At 33.8% G+C, this 12214-nt stretch overlaps 1 protein-coding gene across 1 annotated transcript; it reads right to left on the minus strand.

The window, feature by feature from the left end:
* Positions 1-782: 782 nt before the first annotated feature.
* On the minus strand, positions 783-10603 carry LOC120067045 (respiratory burst oxidase homolog protein A-like). The gene is made up of 14 exons (XM_039018419.2): positions 9492-10603; positions 9216-9375; positions 8982-9030; positions 7349-7462; positions 4426-4848; positions 3816-4199; positions 3613-3708; positions 3377-3492; positions 2848-3015; positions 2593-2752; positions 2228-2425; positions 2026-2154; positions 1678-1756; positions 783-1592 (listed from the first exon to the last, which is right to left on the minus strand). The coding sequence occupies exons 1-14, from the start codon at positions 10114-10116 to the stop codon at positions 1483-1485; spliced, it is 2811 nt and encodes a 936-aa protein (XP_038874347.2). The 5' UTR covers positions 10117-10603; the 3' UTR covers positions 783-1482.
* Between the last annotated feature and the right edge of the window lie 1611 nt (positions 10604-12214).

Consider the following 12214-nt stretch of genomic DNA (forward strand, 5'->3'; position numbering starts at 1 on the left):
ATTACGATGAAATAAGTTCTCTGGTGTTGGTTTTTATTTATAATCAAAGGAGTCTAGATTTTAGTCTTTGGATTTCAGTCAAACACGTATTGTCCATTGCTAAGTGCCTTTTAATCGAGGGCACCTCTTTTTCTCAATGTCTTCCTGCCCTGGTAGGTTCGAGGTAATTTGTAGTTTCAACTTTGCTGCTTGTAAATTCTTTTGGCTTTTATGATATTTTCCTTTTTCAAGCCAAGCGCATAGGGATTTATATCAATTTTTCCCAGATATAAACAGGTTGGATTGGGTGGGGATCATATCAAAAAATATGCAGTTGTAGCTTAATGTTAAAAGAACAAACCTTCTCTTTGATGCCTAGTCTTAAGATCCAAAAACTTAAACTAACGGGTACAGGTAAATTTAATATCATATCATATCATCTAACACTCTCCCTCTCTTGGTTTCAAATATGTAAAAGACCCAATAAGTGGAAATCAAAATTAATTGGAGAGGAAATAATATTGCAGAGACTTGAACACATGTCCTCCTACTCTGATATTATCTTAAATCATCGATTGATCCAAAAATTTAAGCTGATGGATGAAAGTAAATTTAATATCATATCATATCATCCAACACCTAGCAAAAAGTATCTAGGGGTAGAAAAATCTTCTGCTAACATTTTATTATCAATTTGATGCCTAGGGGAGAGTTTTATTTCCGACACTGTAGCCAAAAACATCAGGCACTGAAGTGGAAATTACAAATTTGTACCTATAAAATATATATACACGGAATCACCATTTGATGAACAAAATATATAACTGTGGTTTACATTTACAAATTACAACCCTGCTTTTATTCTAAATAAATGGAATCAAAGCTGAAACTCTGCACCAGCGGATTCCTAAAGGCTTATAAGCTTAGTTTGGAAAAGAAAAAAAAGCAAAATGAAGGAAAAGAAAAATTGAGCAGATAAGAATACCCAAAATCCTATCCTACTCTACTCCCACCACAAACTCATACAGTACAGCATTCTAGCTTTCTGGATTTCAAAATTGCCTGCTATAACCCACCACCCAATCACTTTCCGATTGGGTCATCATCAACCAACAAGTTCATTGCAGCTGTACCACATTTGGGCCTCCTAACGACATGACATCACAGGTCCATTACCTCCCATCTAGACAGGCCACAGGGGAAGGATAAGTTCCAACTCCCAACCAAGCTTCGTCTCTTCAACCACAAGGAATTTTCGCGTTTGTACTAAGTACCTACTAATTACTAAATGCCTAAAGTCTCATTGTTTCTATACATATACTCCCCTTTTCCTAAGCCATTTTTTTTTTCTTTTCCTGTTTCTTTCCTATCAAAAACTATACAATACAATTTAACTCATGGCAAGAGGCCTTCCAGGTATAGAATAAAGATATGGGGAGAAGTTTAGAGTTACGAATATATGGGGTAGCTAAGTCACCTTCTGTGTACCCTTTAACTGTTTTATCAGAAGTGTTCCTTGTGAAAATCGAACTTAGTTGGGCCCTTTTGATTGAATTCATAGCAAAGATTGCTAAGTTCTTTTGCAAGGATTGGTGCTCCACAGTAGAATACTCCTGATCACAAATGTCAAACAGAGAAGAATCAGATTAGGAAATTCAGTTGATTATCCTGCTGTTTATTTTTTGAAAGCGTACTCACCTATTTTGGCATTACAATGCTTCGAACAAATTCTGGAGAAAACTTTCTTCCAGTTGGGCCTAGCAAAATGAGTCCTGACCTGATCGATCATGGAAAGTAAAAGGGTCTTTCAGAAGATGGGAAGTTTGTTAACAAGAAACAATTTCATTGGAAGTATGAAAGAGGATGGGAAATTAGCTACTATCCTTCAGAAAACTGAGTGTTAAACAAGAATTCGTTGATTTGTTTGAACTTCACAAGGAAAGTTCAAGAAACTTAATTGGTATGTAGCACCAGAAACAAGGTGTTCTCTATTAAGAAGCCAAACTTAAGTCAATCAGAAAAATTAATTAGATGGTAGAAATTTACCCTGGTGCCAGAAACAATATCCATTCCATTCTTTGCGTGATTTAGTGCTTGAACCATTGTGATGAGGGCTGATCTAGCATCTCCTTCCTCGTACACACTAGTCAGGTAGTTGTGCATCTCAATGACACCCTGAGTTTCAAGCCACGAAGTTAAAACACGAATCCATGTAAGACATGATAGTTCAATTGAAGCTCAATATTACCCTTTGATCGATCTCAGCGATTTCGTTCATGACCCCTTTGAACCAGTCAAACGATCCCTGCTCCCTAGTTACCCAGTAAAAGTAAGCATTAGTTGTCTTCAGAATCTTCTTTCGCTTGGGAGAAACCCTGGCCGATGAGGAAGAATCTGTGCTTCCAAAACTGAGATCTGACTCTTTACCGCCATCTGCAATTGAATCCTAAGGGAAAGCTCGATAATTATCATATGAATGATGAGTTTCAAGGGGAAAGGAAAATTTGACAAGAAAAATATTTATGCGTAAACAATAAACAAAGGTTTTGTTAGTTAAATAAGCATATGTATTAGATGAAAATTCAGGATCAAGTGATGCATGCAGGTACTTACTGCCTGCTCCTCCATTTTGACAATGTTGTTAAGCAAATCCTTCAAAATGCTAATGAAAGGTGTTGCTCCAATACCAAGACCAACAAGTAATAGAACATCATAATTTCTGTAGTCCTGTGCAGGTGCACCATAAGGTCCATCTATTAAGAGCTTCGGCAAACTGCAATGCATTGCATGAGAAATGGATCCATTAAGAAGAGTATGCGACAGAGATAGCCAGAATTCGGAATGGAAGAGATTATAAGATGAACAAACCATTTCTTGGTCGTTTCATCAGCCCTGAGCAACCCACTCTTCCCAGCAACTGGTGGCTCACAAGCTTCAGCAAATACCCTTTTTAACTCTTGTGTCCAATCACCCAGCTGCCGTATGTGAACGCTCAGATAGTCATCCCCTGGAGCAGAAGTAATCGAAAATGGATGCCTGCATGCAAAGATAATAGGCACCATTGCACGTTATGTATTATATAATGGAGGTATGGAACCCTCACAAAAAGTTGACTTCTCAAAGCGCAACAAGTTTCAGTTTAGATTCTTGAAAAATAGTAAAAAGCTCGAGAAGAACTAAACAGTGCATAATGGATATGAATACTAAATTAGATATAACTATATAGTCAGTCGTTCCATAAGTGTCATAACTCATAAAAACAGGCAATTGAGTTACAGTGAAGGTCATCCATTAATATACTGAAGGGAAATGCCAAAAACAATGCCAGCGCAAAGATGAAATTAACAGGAATTTTCTTTGCCAGATTATATTTCACAAGAGTAGTAATAGTATTTACCATTCAAATGGAGAGACAGCGGGGCATTGAACAAACATGTACTGTCCACTCTTATAACGGAACTGAGGAGGTTTAGACATTTGTAATGCAAGAACATTCCCTGGGTAAATAGCAACCTAGATATGCAGAAAAATGAAACGATTGGAAGGAAAGAATTCGAAGACTAGTCTTGACTAGTTAGACATGAAATCAGAGTGAAAGAGTTATGTGGCAGTGGCAGTAAGTATTAGCAGAACCTTGAGGAGTCGAACACTGTAGAAGCCTGAGCGGAAGAATCTAAGGGTTCTTTCCCCAGCATATAGTAAAACTGGGACTGCAAGATACATCCAAGTCTGCATGCAAAAAGCAACTCAGCAAAACATATCTAATCGGTGCAAATAAATTCCCTGTTCAAGCCGAATAGGCAAAGTCTTAGAAGGAAAGTATCATTCACACTTACCGTCTTACGGTACCATCTGTGTTCGAGATAGAGGAATATGCCATGAATGACGAGCAAGACGTAAACAATGACAAAGAGGTGGTGTGAATACCAGAAGGCATTGAAACCCGTCAGCCTATCAAACGGCTTGGGCAGCTTAATCAGGCTCCTCCTGAACCATCGAGTAGCTAGAGTGAATGCTACTGCCATCAAGATGACCATTAGAATACCAGTCACACCTTCCCATCCCTTAACCAAGTCTAAGTAGGTAGGCTTGTCTGGTCCGAAGTAACCCTTCACATAATTATAGTTTTCATCTGATGACTGTACGAGTCTTGGAAAATCACAGGCAAGGTGGTTCCCTACATGGAGAATGACACCAATTACAATAGCTGCGGCAATCGTCTGCAGGGCACGACATCGAATTTAGAATTCACATACTCGATATTCTATATTTCACGGACTCTGGCTCCTAAGACAAACTAAATTCAGGACATCCAAAATTTAAATTTAGTTAAATAATAATGCTTAATTAAAGAAATCCACGAGGTTGACCTCTATACAAAAAGTCTTCCTGAATAAAGCCAAGCAATCATTTGGAAATTTAGTGAGAAATCTGGTTAGTGTGTACCTTGTGAAAATTGATATTGTCGTCGAATGGTACAATATATCCCAGCCTGGTCGACCTTATCCAAGTGATGGTATTTCTACATACAGGCAGCAAAATGATAGCCATGTTGAACTTCAGGGTCTCAGCCGCACCCTTAGCCGTAAGGAGACAGTAGCCCATGACCTTGTAAGCTTGCTTATGCTTGTACTGGAAGAACTTCCACGTGAAAAGCCCAACCAATATCATGGCCCATAATGTCAGCACCCATATTCTCCTCCAATTCTCCTGCAAATAGTAGAGAAGTTTCGTTCTTATCCTTGTTATGGGGCCTTTGTTCCTTAGTCCCTGTATGTTCTGGCTCAATGCTTGGCTGGTATAGCTGAGGGCTTGACTGTAGTTCAGATACGTGTCCTTTTGCAGCAAAAGGGTTTCCAATTGCCACAGCTGCACCACCGTGATCACCACAAAATTTGAAAATTCGTCAATATTTAAATCATAGAATAATGGGCTATTTGAGATGACCTCAATCTAGAACAAACCCTGATGTTTTAATGTTTCAAAGTGACAACAATTTTTGCTCTTGCTCTGCGAACCATAGGGGTATCTTGGCACCAATTTTACAATATTGCAATATTATGCACTCACGTTCCTCAATCAGTTAATTGTTTACCTGTCAATCCCATGATGACTGACAAAATTCACTCTACAAACCAAAAATAAAAATAGCAATCTTTGGGTACATTCTAGGCTACACCTATCTTTGTGCACTCCAATCTTATAGGAAAAAAAACTAAAAATATTTTTTTAAATAAAAAAGAACAACGAGTTTATCGTGTTGTAAATTGTTGTTGGACAATTGGGTGGACTACACTATAAATTATGATGCACCTAAATATTCTTCAAATAAAAATAGTGAATTTAGCCAACTTAAACATAACTTAATTGGTCAAGGTATATACCATTGACTAAGAAATAGGATCAAATCTCTAGCTCTGAACTCAAATAGTAATTAGATCTTTCAATGTGCACAAGTGATTTAGGCAACCAACTATGCATCCAACCTAATACATGTCAATAATCTCTGTTACAGGCTGCTAAAGAATGTTAATCTTGACTAAAGAGATACAAAGAACCATATTGTTCAACAACCAAAAATACTCGCGGGCACGAGATGAGCAAATTTGTCAGCTAGAGATTGAGATTTGTATGCTATGTGCTTTGTCTATTTAACATGGCTAAAATGGTTTCCTTGTCTGGCGGGCACAAGAGTAGCACAGAAGACTTGGGTACTGTCTGAGAGTGCTTTTTGAGAAACAGTTGTGTTTAAGTAAGAATTATTTCAATTATGCAAGGATTATTGAGTATTTATTCTTATTATTTGTCCCACTTATTTGTCCCACTTATTTGTTGTTTTGATAGGCATTTGAATATTCTTTTCAAATCAAAAGCAATTTTTAAATACAGAACCAATAAACAAAAGTTCACTATCCAAACACGTCTTGAGTGTTGAAAAAATAAAATTCTGTTTTAACAAGTCAACTATAGTTGTTTACAGCATCTTTGAACAGTCCGACATACACCAAGTCCATTACCAGGGACGGTGGAAATATTTCTTTCTTTTTTCCTTTGAGATAAATGGGAGTATTCCTTCGTTTTCAAAAAAATACTTCATCTGCTAATATTTTTGTAGAAAAACATATACTATATACATTCTTTAAAATATGGAGTACCTTTATGTGCTTTTTATATATTTTTAAAGGAAAATGCTTTTTTCTTTTATAAAAAAAACCCACACTTTAGTAGATAAGACACTAAATACTATTTAAAAAGTGGATGGTCCGATCTTCTACTCTCAATTGTTGAACTAAAAAAAAATGTGTTCACTCACATTACAACTACTCAACTCAGCAGTTAAGATACCTACACTATTTTCTTTAGTCAGAGGTTCAAATTTACATCTCACATTTGTTGTCCTTGAAAGATAAAATTACTTTTAAGAAAATTACTTTTGTTTTAAAAAAATACTTTTAAGAAAATAGAAATTAAAATAAAATAAAATTGTTTCACGCATTTATACAAATTGCAAAAAATTACTTTGATAATTTTAAAAATTTTGAATTATTTAAAGATATTTCTAATAGCATGTATCAAGTAGTTAATAGGTCAAATCATTAATACATCCATTAGTTTGGTTATTCATGCAATTCTTGACTCAAATTATTGATTATTTAAATAGGTAGTTTTAAATTCTCCTTTGAGATGTAGTAAGGTAATTTATTTCTTAAATTATTATAATAATTCAATTTTGTCAAGTAAAATCCAATGATTGTTGAATTACTGTCCATGTTTATTGAATATAGTACTTCAACAATATAATGTATAAAAGAAACAATAATTAAAAAAAACGCAAAAAAGAAAGAAAAATAAAGTCCATTGTAATTTCTTATATATAAATCTAGAATACCAACATACTGGCAAAAAAAACGTCACAAGTCAAAAGGATGTGGCATCTCAAACCAACAACCATAATTATCTTTGGCATTTTTGGGTGGAAAAATGTCAAAAGTATTACAAGACAAATTTTTATTAAGAAAACTACTTTGCAAAACCAGTCTTCCTAAATAATTTTTTTTTCTTCCGAAAGAAAAAGACATGTCTTTGTTATATTCTATATTAGATGTCTATATGCAATGATTAAAGATATTTCCAAACGCATATGAGGTTTTTTTTTTTATTATTCTTAATTTTTTGGAATAAACTTTTATACTAATTATATCTAATAGAAAAATCACGGTTTAAAAAATAGAGATTTAAACTCAATTTAATTAATTTAGTTCGTCCCATCATATTTTCTAATCGTTTGGCATGTAAGTCAAATGAAAGAAAGGAACGCAGGGAAATCGCTTAGTTAAAATTAAAATATGTAGAGAAGAGGGAAACCGACCTCAATATAGCCAAGCCTTTCAGGATCCAATTCCTCCATGATGAGGGCCGCATATTCCTCTGCCTGTTCCTTTAACCTCGATAGCTTGTTTGCAGAGGCACTCAGCATAATAATCTAAAAGAAATAAATTAATGTATATATCTATGGGGGGCAGGGGGGAATTAGCTAACACGAAAAACTTAAAGTAAATAGTAATTACATGATATTAATTGTGACCAAAAAGTGCCCACCAATCCCATTTAAAAATTTTGAAATATTGTTTTGGGTCATCATTTATAAAATAATTCTCTATTTGATTTCGTTAATTCTTTTTTAATATGTAATAGGATGATTTATAATAAGTTGGATGAATATGAAAATTAAAATAGATAATGATTTGCTATCAGGGAGTCGCAACACATTAGAAATAGCAATAACTAACTAATAACTTCTATCTTAAAAAAAAAAAAAAAAAAAAAAAAATCTAAGAACATCTATAATCATGCTTGAGAGTAGGAAACGTAGGAATTGGAACAAAATAAAGCATGTATCCAACAAGAACAATACTTCACTATACTATTGCAATTTGGAGTGGTTAATTTTGGAAATTAATTTCAGACTTAAGATTACCAAATCCCTCCTACCATTGATATTATTATAACGAAAATGACACTCTGTTGGCCAAACCAAAAGAGTTAAGCTAATGCAAATAATATGAAGTCCATTTTTCTTTTCCTTCCAATCAGGGAAAGAAAGTCAGCCATCTCCTTTTAAAAAAAAAAAATAGAATCATTATCACGATAGGAATCTTGACGTGGAGCAGGCCAATTAGTCTAAATAGATTAGGTTAATAAAATTTAATTTAATCGCATCATTTTGATTATGCTAAATCCATGCAATTTTTATATACACACGGTAGATGACAAAAATAGAGGCAAAAACCTTTTTGACCCCACTAAATCAATATATTAAAGTATAAACCTTATTTTGGCAAGTGAACTTTTAAACATATTCGTTTAATCTCTACATTTCTCAATCATATATCTTTGTCTGTTAATTTTAAAATATCTTACTTTAAAGAATAAATGACTCAAAATAATTTATTTTACAAGTTTAATTCCTATACTCCCGTATTAATAAATTAATATAAAATATAAAATAGATTCTATAAACTAAACAATATAAAATAGGTCATTGAACCAAATTTGTGTCCGAATAAATCTCTAATATATTTGAAGATTTTAAAATTAACAAATGATTGAAATATTTGTGAATTTTAAAAATTATATACGGCGCCCAAATTTAAAAACTCAACACAACACAAGATCAAAGGTTTAAATATTTTAAATAACTATTAGTCACGGATTGAAATATATATATATATATATATATATATATATGAAGATTTTCGAAAATAAAAAAATAAGGAAAACTATCTACGCAACAAATTTTTAATCTTCTTTCATAGAAGTTGATAAGGGCGGATAGGAGTGTATCAAATTTTAGAATAAAAATTTTATGATAGAAATTAATAAAAGTCTATCACTAAAAAAATTTATCAGCGTCTATCATTATTGTCGGTGAAATTTTTCATATGTATAAAAGTCGGAAAATAAAATAAATATCAGCAGAGTTAAAGTACAGGTAAATTTACCTCTTTCACTTCTTCTTCGGTAATTCGGCCGTCTTCGTTTTTGTCGACCCTGTTCACAAAATTGATATCGGTAAAAACGAATATTGAAAAAGTGGCATCTACGAAAAGACAGGAGTCTGTTTCATTTCTTGGTGGTGACGGTGTCGTTTTGGATTCTTGCTTTTCGGCTTACAGAAATATAATTTCCATTAACTTGAGATTGAAGTAAAGAGAGATGGATAATAATGATTGTACATGTCGAAGAAGATCTGCAGTCGCGAATCGAAACTTTGATCCGTGATTTGTGACCAGAACTCGAACAGTTCTTCTTTACTAATTTTTTCGACCTTCAATCTTCGTCTTCGACTCAAAGCATCGAACAGTTCCAGAGCAAACTCCTTTGAATCTTTCATTCCTAGCAAACGGAAAGGAAATTAAGAATTTAATGACCTCAAATTTTCCGAGCAAAGAAAATTTTACGGAGTGAGAGAATGAAGAAAGAGTTTCAGATTAGGTAATTAATGAACGAACCTATGCATTGTGCGAAATCGGAGCGGTAGAGGAATCCATCCTTGGCGAGCCTATCAAAGTTGCTCTGGATTTCATTCCAGGCATCGACGCCATTGCTCTTACTGCTAATGAATCTCAAGCCGCGAAGTGCTTTATGCGCACCGGAACGAGTGCGATCAAGCTGAGCTTGTCGCTTCCTCAGAGCTCGAGCGGCTAACGCCGAGTCGAATCCATTTCCAGCACCAGTAGAAGTAGAATGCCCATGGCTCCAGGAAAACCACTTCAACTCGGCCTTCAACTCCTGCGAGAACTGCCTCGCCTTAGCAACCGCTTCCGCTTTCAATTCCTGCGAAAATTGACGCAACAGATTTGACGAGCTTCGTTTAAACGTCGGCGATCTCGAGATGGAAGCAGATTTCGGAGTTTCAGATCCAACAGAGACGGCGTTATCGATGTTAATAACCGTAGCCGGCTCAACGCTTCGCAGGATGATTCTATCATCATCCTGTAGATCAAGCGTAACCTCAACAAACTCCTCCGCCGCACTCGATTCGGTTCCTGGAGACGATACCTCGCTCATCATCTTCGCATTTCCAGGAACCGAATCCGACGCCCACCGCCGTTCGTGCTTTGAAGCCCCTCTCATTGATCCAAAACTATTATTCCAACAACTTCACATAAAAAAAAAGAAACCAAAACAACCACAAGCATCGGCAGTTAGGACTGATGTCCGCCGCTGCAGAAGGTGAAATTCTGAAAAGAAATCAAAATGCAAATGAGAGTTGAGAGAATTAAAGAAGCAAAATCACAGAGCAAGTCGGAATCTCGCAGCAGGAAATGGACAGAGATAAGGACTGCAAAGCCCAGGGTGGCCCAAGGGATTGAATTCAGAGCATATTGGTATTTGGCGATGGTGGTAGCAGAAGAAGGAAACAAAAGTAGAAAGAAGTTTTTGTGATGGTTGTTGATGAGTGAGTTGTGGATTTCTTTGCTTTCGATTGGGGAAGGTATTTTGTGGCAGAACGCGGTTATGGACTTTGGGGGTTCGAGAAAAGGCAAAGTGGTGGAGCCGGGGGAAAAAGAAGAGGACGAAGTGAAGAAACGAGAATGGAAATGGAAATGGAAAAGGGAAAGGGAATGTGCATTTATATATAATATATATATTTGTGAGTTTGGAGGAGGAGACGACGATGCGAGAGTGGGACCGTCAGCTAAGGGTCAGGTTTCGGGCTCGACGGCAGAGATTGTTCATATTCGAGTCAACTCGTAAATGTATTTCGGTTTCTTCTCTAACGTGTTTGTACTTTGGATTGGATTCCGATAGAGTATTTTTTAGATCAATTTAATTATTTCGAATATAATTTTTTTCAATTCAAATAGTATCTAAAAGTTAATTATAATGGATATAAAAGTATTTATAGGATAATAATCAAGTATATAATAATATTTTTTAAAAATTACAAATATAGTAAATTCTATCTCTAGATTAGACTTCTTCTAGTAATATGGTCTATCACTAATAGACTATCTAAATTTTATCATTTTTCTAATTTTTTAACATTATTTTATTACTGTTAATACTTTAGGTCTCATTGTTATATTTGCAACTTTTCCTATTAAAAAATGAATACATCCCAACTCAAACATTAAATATTAGGTTGGGTTAATTCGAGTTAATCGGATAATTTATTTAAATTTTTATTCTAAAAAGAAGTAAAATGTTAATACGGATAAAAATTGAGTCAATTATTTTCATATATTGAATTAGAATTAACAACTTAATTTCAATTTATATCTTGAATTTTTGCTTTCCAAAGTGCAAACTATTTTTAGGAGTTGTTAAATAATAAATACTCTAAAAAATAATGAAATTCAATAAAACTAATATAAATTTATGTATATATAATTTAGTTGAACTTATGAATCAACCTAACTCACAAAATTGAACCCAACCTAACCTAAACTGCATCAATTGAGTTGAGTTGATTGGTTTTTTCGAATGATCGAGTTTTTTTAATACCCCTATTGTCCAGGCTCACTTTTTTTTTAATTATTATTATTATTTATTTGACTTTAATCAAAATTAACTTTGACAAATTAAATCTAAGATGTGTTATAATACAGTGACTAGCACTGAACAAACTTAAAATATAAAATTAACCAATGAAAATTTTAACCATTTTTTACAATATGTGGGTATTAGATTTAACTTTAGATTCAAATTTGGTAGTACAAATTTATGTTAGTTAAGTGATGCTCATGCTGGCTTTTTTATTCTCGTAGTCTTTGAAATTCATATAAATAATCATTTAGGTAATTCATGACAATTTAATCTTGATACATAACAATTTATTTTTATACTTTCACATTTGAATTAGCTTTTACATTCATATTGCCAAATTTTAATAAGTTTTAAGTAAAAATATCATTTTGGTTCATATATTTTGAGATATGTTCAATTTTAGTATTTATACTTTCAAATGTTCCATTTTAGTTTTTGTATTTTCAGATGTTCAATTTTAATCAATGTATTTTCAATAAATTTTAAATTTAATCTAATTGATTGTTGACTTTTTCAAAAACTTTTTCTTAACTATTAACATTTTTGCTATAAATGCTGAAAACATATTTACACACTTTACATTTTTGCTATAAAGGCTGAAAACATATTTACACACTGTACTTCATTACACGAAAAATATTATAAAGCAGATCTCACGTCTAACAAAAAAGAGAGGAAAAAA

Source organism: Benincasa hispida, chromosome 12, assembly GCF_027475165.1.
Source record: "Benincasa hispida cultivar pf3 chromosome 12, pf3_genome.v1.1, whole genome shotgun sequence".
Classification (NCBI taxonomy): domain Eukaryota; kingdom Viridiplantae; phylum Streptophyta; class Magnoliopsida; order Cucurbitales; family Cucurbitaceae; genus Benincasa; species Benincasa hispida.